The 12850-nt window shown below is 39.1% G+C and overlaps 1 protein-coding gene across 1 annotated transcript in view; it reads right to left on the bottom strand.

The window, feature by feature from the left end:
- UPRT (uracil phosphoribosyltransferase homolog) overlaps positions 1-11504 on the bottom strand; it is a 46406-nt gene extending 34902 nt beyond the window's left edge. Inside the window, exon 1 of the mRNA XM_029241364.1 lies at positions 11053-11504. Within this exon, the coding sequence (XP_029097197.1) occupies positions 11053-11432 (380 nt within the window). The 5' untranslated portion in view covers positions 11433-11504. The remainder of the gene's footprint in view (positions 1-11052) is intronic.
- Between the last annotated feature and the right edge of the window lie 1346 nt (positions 11505-12850).

The following is a 12850-nucleotide window of genomic DNA, read 5'->3' as shown; positions in this document are numbered from 1 at the left end:
AGAGCTAATCAATTAATTTGGTAAAGTAGCAGGATACAAAATTAATGAACAGAAATCTCTGGCATTCCTATACACTAATGATGAAAAATCTGAAAGTGAAATCAAGAAAACACTCCCATGTACCATTACAACAAAAAGAATAAAATATCTAGGAATAAACCTACCTAAGGAGACAAAAGACCTGTATGCAGAAAATTATAAGACACTGATGAAAGAAATTAAAGATGATACAAATAGATGGAGAGATATACCATGTTCTTGGATTGGAAGAATCAACATTGTGAAAATGACTCTACTACCCAAAGCAATCTATACATTCAATGCAATCCCTATCAAACTACCACTGGCATTTTTCACAGAACTAGAGCAAAAAATTTCACAACTTGTATGGAAACACAAAAGACCCTGAATAGCCAAAGCAATCTTGAGAAAGATAAGCGGAGCTTGAGGAATCTGGCTCACTGACTTCAGACAATACTACAAAGCTACAGTAATCAAGACAGTATGGTACTGGCACAAAAACAGAAATATAGATCAATGGAACAGGATAGAGAGCCCAGAGATAAACCCTCGAACAGATGGTCACCTTATCTTTGATAGAGGAGGCAGGAATGTACAGTGGAGAAAGGACAGCCTCTTCAATAAGTGGTGCTGGGAAAACTGGACAGGTACATGTAAATGTATGAGATTAGATCACTCCCTAACAGCATACACAAAAATAAGCTCAAAATGGATTAAAGACCTAAATGTAAGGCCAGAAACTCTCAAACTCTTAGAGGAAAACATAGGCAGAACACTCTATGACATAAATCACAGCAAGATCCTTTTTTACCCACCTCCTAGAAAATGGAAATAAAAACATAAATAAAGAAACGGGACCTAATGAAACTACACAGCATTTGCACAGCAAAGGGAACCATAAGCAAAACCAAAAGGCAATCCTCTGAATGGGAGAAAATATTTGCAAATGAAGCAACTGACAAAGGATTAATCTCCAAAATTTACAAACAGCTCATGTAGCTCAATAACAGAAAAACAATCCATTCCAAAAATGGGCAGAAGACCTAAATAGACATTTCTCCAAAGAAGATATACAGATTGCCAAAAAATCCATGAAAGAATGCTCAACATCATTAATCATTAGAGAAATGCAAAGCAAAACTACAATGAGATACCATCTAACACCAGTTAGAATGGCCATCATCAAAAAATCTAGAAGCAATAAATGCTGGAGAGGGTGTGGAGTAAAGGGAACACTCTTGCACTGCTGGTGGGAATGTGAATTGGTACAGCCACTATGGAAAACAGTATGGAGGTTCCTTAAAAAACTACAAATAGAACTACCATATGACTCAGCAATCCCACTACTGGGCATATACCCTAAGAAAACCATAATTCTAATAGAGTCATGTGCCAAAATGTTCATTGCAGCTCTATTTACAATAGCTAGGAGATGGAAACAACCTACGTGTCCACCATCTGATGAATGGATAAAGAAGATGTGGCACATATATACAATGGAATATTACTCAGCCATAAAAAGAAACGAATTTGAGCTATTTGTAATGAGGTGGATGGACCTAGAGTCTGTCATACAGAGTGAAGTAAGTCAGAAAGAGAAAGACAAATACCGTATGCTAACACATATATATGGAATTTAAGGGAAAAATGTCATGAAAAACCTAAGGGTAAGACAGGAATAAAGACACAGATGTACTAGAGAATGGACTTGAGGATATGGGGAGGAGGAAATGTAAGCTGTGACAAAGTGAGAGAGTGGCATGGACATATATACACTACCAAACGTAAAATAGATAGCTAGTGGGAAGCAGCCACGTAGCACAGGGAGATCAGCTCGGTGCTTTGTGACCACCTAGAGAGGTGGGATAGGTAGGGTGGGAGGGAGGGAGACACAAGAGGGAAGAGATATGGGAACATATGTATATGTATAACTGATTCACTTTGTTATAAAGCAGAAACTAACACACCATTGTAAGGCAATTATACTCCAATAAAGATGTAAAACAAAAAAACAAACAAACAACAACAACAAAAAAAACCCCACAGTGGTCTGCAATATCCACATCTATATCCCTTACACTGTTAACACTAGAGTTTCATAAAACAGAGATTTGCTTGTTGGATCAATCCAGTTGCACATAATCTTTGGACCCCCACTTTAGGCCCAACACTGGACTAAAGTATGTGTTAATAAATATGTTTTAATGTAAACCAGACCCCAGGTCTTATTGACTCCATATGCTTTGTTTCAAATCATAACTCTATTCACTTTTGTCTCAAAACCATTCTTTAAAAATATCTATCATACTGGAAACAAAGTTTTGAAAGAGATTTTAATCATCTTGTATCTGATAACTGTCCCAAATAATATCTAATGCAAAATTATCACAAAGCAACACACACACTGACACACATCCCTGGAATATTCTAAAATATATTCAAATATTTAAACAGTGAGATCCAGGTGCTCATAATTCAGAGCATAGAAATCTAACTAATGTTAAGCAGAGTATCTTTTAGATTGTGCAAACCCCATACAGGATTAACAATGCAGACCTAACCATATCTGAGAATATACTTTTCTTGACACTGCCCCCAACAAATGTGTCACACATCTATGGTAACAAAATGAAAGCCAAAGGTAGCCATTTTTTAAAAAATGATCTTCACACAGAAACAAGAAAAGAATGAGAATCATACCAGAAGCCAAATCCTCATTTTAATGTGGATTTGTTAAACCAGACTCTTCCCTACTTAAGACCATCTATAAAGCACTTTAAAATTTCCAGAGAGGCTATAGCAATTGTATATTTATACATTTTAAAACACATACATCCCATAGCAAACCCCAACGAAGATGAAATCAAGAGAAATCTCTGACCTTTCTTCCAAAAGGCTAATAGGTATTTACTTATCATCCATAACATATGGAACTATGAGAGGAATGTCTTTATAATATTAAAAAATTAAGACTTCAAGTAGAGATCCTCTTGCCTCTTCTTACTAGACCTCACTACTACTACTGCTGCTGCTGCTATTACTACTACCACCACCACCATCACCACCACCATCATCACCACCACTAGAGGGATTCTCTAGTGTGTTGGAAGACATCCTCTCCTGGGGCAATTACACTTCAGTTTCTACAGCAGAAACTTCCATTTGATCACTATCTGCTACTTCTCTCTATTCAGAATAAACTTGACAACCTCTCCTCTTCTTTTTTAAAGAAAATTCATTTAATAACTGTACACACACACACACACCCAAGTGTACAAGATTTATTTAGAAGGCTTTTCTTAAAAGGTCCAGAAGTTACAGCAGGTACGTAATATTATACATATATTACTCCCTTCGTTCCCACAGGTCATCATTTATTAAAAGCTTCTTTGGTGCCAAGTATTAAGCACTTTTCATGCATTACCTGGTCTAATCCTCACATAACCTTAAAAGGTAGATTCTATTCTTACCACCTCTTTAGTGAAGAAAGTAGTGAGGCTTACAGAGGTGAAGTATTCCAAGGTTCTTCCCAGACTGAAGCTCTCTTAAGTCCCTGAGTAAAGCCATTATCTATATTTTGCTCTAATAAGGGAACGTTTACTAAAAGGTAACCAGTTTTTAGGTGTATTTTAATGACAGTTCTCTCCCTGTCAATCAGACTGGCATGTACATACAATGCAAATAATGAAATAAAGAGACTGGCAGGCACATAAAACATCATTAAAATTTTCCTTCTCAAGATGGAGAAGCTGCTATTATAATGTGGCTTGTAAAGAGTATGTAATTAAGGTTAAAACAAGAATACACCCTTTTCAAATGATTAAATTAAAACCTCTGACTCATAACTTAAAAAACAATTTAATTTAAATCCAAGTAGTACTGAATTGGGTGTCATTTTTTTCTCTAAATATTTTTTTATTTCCTCTTTGATTTCTTCAGTGATCTCTTGGTTATTTAGTAACGTATTGTTTAGCCTCCATGTGTTTGTATTCTTCACATTTTTTTCCCTGTAATTTATTTCTAATCTCATAGTGCTGTGGTCAGAAAAGATGCTTGATACGATTTTAATTTTCTTAAATTTACTGAGGCTAGATTTGGGACACAAGATGTGACTTATCCTGGAGAATGTTCCGTGTGCACTTGAGAAGAAAGTGTAATCTGCTGTTTTTGGATGGAATGTCCTATAAATATCAGTTAAATCCATCTGGTCTATTGTGTCATTTAAAGCTTCTGTTTCCTTATTAATTTTCTGTCTGGATGATCTGTCCATTAGTGTAAGAGAAGTGTTAAAAGTCCCCCACTATTATTGTGTCACTGTCGATTTCCTCTTTTATAGCTGTTAGCATTTGCCTTATGTATTGAGGTGCTCCTATGTTGGGTGCATATATATTTATAATTGTTATATATTCTTGGATTGATCATTATGTAGTGTCCCTTCTTGTCTCTTGTAACATTCTTTATTTTAAAGTCTATTTTATCTGATACAAGTATTGCTACTCCAGCTTTCTTTTGATTTCCATTTGCATGGAATATCTTTTTCCATCCCCTCACTTTCAGTCTGTATGTGTCCCTAGGTCTGAAGTGATTCTCTTGTAGACAGCATATATATGGGTCTTTTTGTATCCATTCAGCGAGCCTGTGTCTTTTGGTTGGAGCATTTAAGCCATTCACATTTAAGGTAATTATTGTTATGTATGGTCCTATAACTATTTTCTTAATTGCTTTGGGTTTGTTTTTGTAGGTCCTTTTCTTCTCTTGTGTTTCCCACTTAGAGATGTTCCTTTAGCATTTGTTGTAGAGCTGATCTGGTGGTGCTGAATTCTCTTAGCTTTTGTTTGTCTGTAAAGCTTTTGATTTCTCCGTTGAATCTTCACGAGATCCTTGCCAGCTAGAGTAATCTTGGTTGTAGGTTCCTCCCTTTCATCAAATATATCATGCCACTCCCTTCTGGACTGTAGAGTTTCTGCTGAGAAATCAGCTGTTAACCTTATGGGAGTTCCCTTGTGTGTTATTTGTTATTTTTCCCTTGTTGCTTTTAATAATTTTTCTTTGTCTTTAATTTTTGTCAATTTGATTACTATGTGTCTTGGCGTGTTTCTCCTTATCCTGCCTGGGACTCTCTGTGCTTCCTGTACTTGGGTGGCTATTTCCTGACCCATGTTAGGAAAGTTTTTGACTATAATCTCTTCAAATATTTTCTCGGGTCCTTTCTCTCTCTCTTCTCCTTCTGGGACCCCAATAATGTGAATGTTGGTGCATTTAATGTTGTCCCAGAGGTCTCTTAGGTTGTCTTCATTTCTTTTCATTCTTTTTTATTTATTGGTTCCATAGCAGTGAATTTCACCATTCTGTCTTCCAGGTCACTTATCCATTCTTCTGCCTCAGTTATTCTGCTATTGATTCCTTCTAGTGTATTTTTCATTTCAGTTATTGTATTGTTCATCTGTTTGTTCTTGTATTCTTCTAGGTGTTTGTTCTTGAATTCTTCTAGGTCTTTGTTAAACATTTCTTGCATCTTCTTGATCTTTGCCTCCATTCTTTTTCCAAGGTCCTGGATCACCTTCACTATCATTATTCTGAATTCTTTTTCTGGAAGGCTGCCTATCTCCACTTCATCTAGTTGTCTTTCTGGGGTTTTATCTTGTTCTTTTTATCTCGTTCCTTGTTCCTAAATAGTCCTCTGCCTTTTCATTTTGTCTATCTTTCTGTGAATGTGGTTTTTGTTCCATAGGCTGCAGGATTGTAGTTATTCTTGCTTCTGCTGTCCTAGGTCTCATTTTTGAAAATGAGGATTATACACAAAGATTGTCTTTAGCATTGGGGGTGGGAGAAGTTAAGTCTGGGCATAAAGTTGCCAGATTTAGCAAAAAACAATACAGGGCACCCAGTTAAATTTGTATTTCAGAAGTATGTCCCATACAATGTTTAGGATATACTAAGAAAAGTATTCATTGTTTATCTGAACTCAAATTTAACTGGGTGTCCTGTATTTATCTAGCAACCTAAGCTAAGGAGGAAGAACTAAATGGACTCAGTTTTAGCCCTAATATGTTCTTGTGTTTTTTTTTGTTTGTTTTTTTAAGCAACAGTTTAAAGGGAAGTAAAAAATATAAGCTTTTCTGGCAGGTTTAAACCAAAGGAATGTTTCACTTAGAGTTAATGTTTAGTGGAAGCTCTGAAAACACAAGCGCTACTTCCATAGCTACTTTGTTATGTGATCATTAAAATAAAGAAGCTCTAAGCTCAGTCTGTCATTGTATGCAGATGATTTATAAATGATTTTCCTCCTCCTTCCTTCCCCCTCAAAAAAAAAACAAAATGCAGTGAAGTACTTGCAGCAAACCTAATCTGATGTGAAGACCAAAACAAACAACAAACAAAAATGAAAATAGCTTTTACTACCTGCCAGATGCAAGTCATCAGGGCCACAGATCTTCGGCACCTTCTTAAGAATCTCATAAAATAGTGTCATTAATTATTTATTTGCACCTCAAAGCAGAGTTCAATGTAAACATTCGAGATCAGGTAGAAATAGAAGAGAAGCTATCATTTTCCTTTAGAACCCAGGCCTCAGTCATTCAAGTTGATTTATTAATTTTTATAATGATTGGAACATTAATTCCCCTATATGCCAGGTACTGTGCCAGGCCACACTTTCTTTCTGCCTCCCCAGAGTCCAGACTAGCTGGTAAGAGATTACTAGGATATGCCCAATAAATATTATAACAGAGGTATGTATAAAAAGTCGACTTCCTCACTCCTGGCCTAAAAGCCAGTTAGAAAATTCACATGGAAAACCAAAACCATGTCCATGATTTATTGATAAATAACTTGTAGGTCATAGTGTTTTCTGTGGTGGACATTTTGGTTTTGTATAAGTTGAAGGGAACACTTCTGAGATTCCTCCAGTCTCAGGGTGATACCAGGCCAGGTTCTCTAGGCTGGTTCTGTTTAGTTTAGAATCCTTGGCTCAGCCTATACCCTAAATCCAAAACTAGCCAAATCACCACGCAAGGGAGAATGGCCATTCTCCCGCGGGCAGTGGCCCAGCCTGAGCACAGCACAATAACCTGTGGTGTTTGAAAAGCTACAAGTGCTCAGGTTCCACCCAAGACTACTCTACTACTCCACTCTAAGGATGGGTTCCAAAAAAAAAAAAAAAAAAGACTCCCCAAGCAATTCAAATGTACAGCTTTGGTTAAGAACACTACCTAGCCAAATAACGCAAATCACATCAGGCTGCGCTCATATTAGGGCTGCACAGGATGTTCATCCATCCTGAGGTTAATTGTCTCCCCACCAGGTGACTAAAAAAAAAAAGTCACAAGAATGAATGTGTTCTTTCTTTAGCGCTATTTCATGGACTAAAATACTCTAAGATGGCTCAACTTTCATCCAAGCTGCCTGCTGAGGCCATGGTGAAACCCCTTTGAGGGCAAATATACAGGAAACATTCAATAGCTCATGAAACAGCTTTACTTTACTGTTTCAGAAAACGAAAGAAAACAAAAACTGGGGACAGGACATGATCTTTTAGATACACTGCACTGCCTTATATATGAGGTCATGAACTGTGTTCAAGGGAACAGTGCATTACACTCAGATTTTGCTGGGTTTAGTATATAAAGGAGGCAGAAAGGGAAGGATGTGTGGTTTAAATCCACTGCAACAACAAAAACTGCAAATGAAGCAGTCATTTCTTCCTGAGTTCATGAGTGACCCCTGTGTGACAGAGTAAATTATCTGATCATTTGATGTTTAGACTACTGCATACTCAAACAGAGAAAAAAACATTTCCTTGAAATTCAATAATACCACCAACATTTTATGCTGCAAATACAGCACATTTCAAAAAAATAAGTAAAAAGATATTTTAAATAAGTCCAATGTTCTCAATCTTGCCTGCTTTATGTATTTAAAACAACATGCAGTTCTCTGGCTCAACCCCATTTCCCCATGCCAAAGTCAATTCAGAAAGCAATCCCTTCACTAGATAGACACTAAGGACCAGGAACAATAAAAGGAATAACAAGTACTTCAATGGCCTCTATCATCAGACAGTTCCATAGTGCACATATATGATGTCACATCAAAATAGAGAAGAGCATAAGGGTACAAGGAAGACAGACTGATAACTGATGGCACCTTCCATAACTAGACCCCTGTAAATATAGCTCCTCTAACCACGAGCACTCCACACCAGCCCCGGATAAAACAGGTCCTGTTTGTGTGAGGGGATGCCAATTTTTTAAGATAAAGGAACAGAGGCCTCCATTAACAGATTTGATTAACAGAAACAAAACTAAAACTCTGTCTCCACCCTAAATAAGCATCAATTAGTTATTAAAAATTGTAGTGAGTTTTTCTATTCTGTATCATAGCAGGATAAAAATAATCTAGGATCTCTCAGTGTTGTTTTTTAAAATAAGAATGTGCATTCTATGTAGTTAAATTCCTTTTACTGTCTCCCAAAAGCTGAAGAAACCAGCACTTACGGATACAATCTGAACCATGCACAAATCTAAACATAAAGGCTTGAAATGCCGTAAATATGCATACTGTTCACAGTTTACAACAAATGTTCATAGACAGTATCTTGTTTTAGCCTCCCAGGAGCTTCATGAGATATTAGGAACATCCTCATTTTACAAATGATAAAGCTGAAGCACAGAGATGCTAAACATCTTGCCTAAGATGACTCTGGATCCTGCTGTCTCCTTCCAAACTCAGAAAAAAAAAAGAAGAAAAATATTTTGCTTACACCCAGGTTTACTACACCACCCAGGCTTTTCTGAGTAATGCAGTAAAATCAGGTATTGATACTGTCATATATGAATGCTGAATGTCATGCCCTCTCCAAGTTCTATAGCAACTGTTCACTTTTACATGGTCAGGAAGACCCCTTTGTGAAATCTAATGAAAGCGAAGGAATTCCCACCCCATAAAAAAGCACATATGCAAATGTTCATAGTAGCATTATTCATAATAGCCAAAAAATGGAAACCAAACCACCCAAATGTCCATCACCTGATGAATGGATAAACAAAATGTGGTATATCCATACAGAGGAATAGCATTCAGCCAAAAAAGAAATGGTGTACTGATACAAGATGGATAAAGCTTGAAAACATTATGCTAAATAAAAGAAACTAGCCACAAAAGACCACATGTCATATGATTCTATTTACATGAAACATCCAGAATAGGCACATCAATAGACACAGAAGGTAGATTAGTGGTTGTCTAGGGCTCTTGGTGGGTTGGAGGGATGTGGGGAGTGACTGCTCATGGGTGTGGGCTTTCTTGTTGAGCTGATGAAAATGTTCTAAAGTTGTGTGGTGGTGGCTGCAAAGCAATAAACATACTTGAAAACCACTGAATTGTACGCTTTAAAAGGTGTATTGTATGGTATGTAAATTGTAGCTCAATAAAGATGTTATGGGACTTCCCTTGTGGTGCAGTGGTTAAGAATCTGCCTGCCAATGCAGGGGACATGGGTTCGAGCCCTGGCCTGGGAAGATCCCACATGCCCATGGAGCAACTAAGCCCGTGTGCCACAACTACTGAAGCCCGTGCACCTAGAGCCATGCTCCACAACAGAAGAAGCCACTGCAATGAGAAGCCCGTGCACCACAACGAAGAGTAGCCTCAACTCGCCGCAACTAGAAAAAGCCTGCATGCAGCAACCAAGACCCAATGCAATATTTTTGTATTTATTTACAAAAATAAATAAATTTATTTTAAAAATACTAAAAAATAAAAATGCTATTTAAAAAAATCATTAAAAATGCACATACAAATAACATTTCCCAGATAATTTCTGAGGATTTGCTAAAGCCCAGAAGCCCATCTACAGGTACAGCACAAGGTCCAAGACAGCACAGGTCCAAGACACAAAGTCAGTAACTCTTGCTCTATAGAAACAAGAATCATCCTATTTTCTTTGTTTTACAGATAAAGTCTTATTTCAGTTCCCCCCACCACAACTACCAAGCCTATGTCTCCTACTTTTTAAGATCACTACTTCATTTATTGGTTCACGTGACCACAGTTTTCAATATTAATTCATTAAAAACCATTAAATACTTTCATAAATATAGCTTTAACAGCTACAAAGAACTTTTAGTAATTGAATGACTATTGCTTGCAAGGCATAGTTGGAATTCAAAAATGTAAAAGATACAACTTCTGCCCTCAAGGAGCTTAAAATCTAACAAGTGCGATAAGAGCGAAACGAACAACAATACACAAAACAGAAGGTGAATCTTGCACTAAAAAGGCCAGGGAAGATCAGTGAGGAAGAATGATTGAAGGAAAGCTTCTTGGCAGAGGTGGACATTTAATGATAAATGTTGAAGAGTAGGTAGGATTTGAACATGCAGAGAAGTAAAGAGAATTTGAGATGCGAGGAGAAGTGGGGATGTTTCAGAATAGTTCCTAGGGACCACGAAGATGGGCCTTAATGTCAAGCTAAGGATCCTGACTTTATTTTGTAGGCTCAGAGAAGCCAAAGAAGGCTGCTGAGTACGGTAGTTAGCGAATCAAAGCAGTATATTAAGACGATTAATTGTTCAGTAATGTGTGGGTACACGTAGAAGAGAGAAATGGAGACAAGGAAACAAACTGGGAGTCTATTAAACAGTATGAAGTGAAAGGGCTATGCTCTCTGCCCTGTGTCTGTTCACGTGGTAAACCTACAACCCAGAAATGGTTACTGCCCACGAGAACAGGCACAGGGCAGATCAGCACGTTTACCTGACTGGAATGACTGAGTATTCCGCTCATAAGAGACAAAGAGGAAACAGGAGGTTACCTAAAATGCTTCCAAACTACACAAAGCGATGTTAAACACAGGTACTGGGAAAGAGGGTAGGAGGCCTGAGTCAAGTGACACCGCCCCGCAAAGAAAATGCCCTGCCGAAGTCTCCAGACCAGCTTCCCTAGGCCAAGAACCTTCGCCCTTTTACTTCCAATCCCCGCCCAACCCCTGAGAGACCCTCCACCTCCCCTTCCCCTTCCGCTCTGGCTCACTTGTCCCGGATGATGGTCTGCAGCTCCCGGATCTGATCATTCATTGGCAGGAGCTTAAGCTGCGCCCCGATCTGTCGGGAGAGTTCGCAGTCCCCTAGGAGGGAGTCGCTGGCTGGCGCGTCAGAGTTGCCAGTGCCACCGTTGCTCTCTGAGTTGAGGGTGGCGCCGCCGCAGGCCTGAGAGTCCCGCTCAGCCGGTACGCTAGAAGAGCTTACTCTCCCCCTGAGGAGAGTCAGCTTGCCCGCGAAGTCGCTGTTTCCCCCGGCATGGTCCGGGATCAGTTCGCCAGCTTGCTGCGGCTCGGGGTTTTGGGTCGAGGCACAGTTTACTTGCTGGTTGTGACAGGGCATGGAGTCCAGACACCGTAACTCCGTGGCCATACACCAGGCACCAGGCCGTCCCCGACCCCTAAGGATAAAGGAGAGCAGGGAGAACGGACCAAAGCTCCTATGCTCTCCTGGTCGCCCCGCCTCCTCGCAACCTCTAACCGCCGCTGCCCTCTCACCCCTTTGGCCTCCACCGCTTCCTTTTCGCACATTACGTCCCGGCCCCGCCCACACCAGACTTACAGCCCGCCTAGACACTCGATTGGCTTCGCTCTCTGCCACTCTGCAGCGAACGGCCTGTTAACCCTTTGCGTTGCCCCGGCTGCGTGGGGGTCCCACACCGAACTTGGCAGACAAGGTGAGGCCAGGGATATTTGGTTTCTGGGTCTCCCGGGAGCCTCTAGGGATTCTGCCTGCAGAACTTTGAGTGAGTGATAGAGCCGGGAGAAAACTAGGGTTGGAGAGTGCTAAAATGATGACACACAAAGACCCATGTTTTCAGACTTTGTGTCCTGGCAGAAAAGTTAAACTTCAGTAACTGCATCTACTGTATGCTTGTCTGTGTAGCCCAAAAAGGAAGTTTAAAAATGCCTAGCAGCATGCTGAAGAGCCTGCCCTCTACTAGACTGTTGTACCAGCTGCAGCTTCCCAAGTGTGCTTGACTACTAGAGCTTTCCTTATCTTTATTGGTTGGACCCTACACTGTACAGTTACCATGAGGATTCTGACAGCATTTCAGACCCACTACCGCTTTGCTTCTTTTAAGTACTTGGAAAGACACTTTTTTTTTTTTTTTAGCGTGAGGATATAGTATAAAAGGCTTGAGCTAAGAATGTCTAGGGCAGTGCTTTTCAACACCTTTGTGTGTTAGAACAATTATAAAGTTTGTTAAAATGCAGGTTGTAGTGGCCTACCTTTGAGATTCTGATTCAGTAGATCTGAGATGGGACCCAAGAATCTTTATTTTTAACACGTAACCCAACAATTCTGATTTTTTTTAAATGGTACTTTTTGGGAACAGTGGCTTACAGGCTCCCTTTTTGAAGAGCTACAAAATCAGAAACCTGCTAATTCTACTAAAAAATTATTGAGCAGTATTTAACAATTTCCCTCCCGTCTCTGGACTTGACTTTGTCCATCCATAAATGAGATGCATTAACTATTTGACCCCTAAATGTTCTTCCAATTTTGACATTCTGTAATTCTATTTTGCCTTCCAAAAGCCAATTCTTAAAATTCCTTGTTCCACACCGGAACATAACCAGCATATGCAGAGATTCAAACAAATATGAGTAACGGATAACAGGAATATTGAGGCCTTTGGTGAGACTTGAGCCTTGATCTGGCTCTCTTTTCCATTTTTTCTTTGTTTGTTTGGTTTTTGTTTTGGTATCAGTATTAATGGTATTTTTCTCCCTTTTTTCTCTCCCATATTCTCTGCTTTGTGTCTTACCCTCTAGGTCAGTACACTG

The sequence above is a fragment of the Monodon monoceros genome, unplaced genomic scaffold (genome assembly GCF_005190385.1).
Source record: "Monodon monoceros isolate NGI ecotype Baffin Bay Population unplaced genomic scaffold, NGI_Narwhal_1 Super_Scaffold_22, whole genome shotgun sequence".
In the NCBI taxonomy this organism is placed as follows: Eukaryota; Metazoa; Chordata; class Mammalia; order Artiodactyla; family Monodontidae; genus Monodon; species Monodon monoceros.
This window is presented reverse-complemented; position numbering and strand designations above follow the sequence as displayed.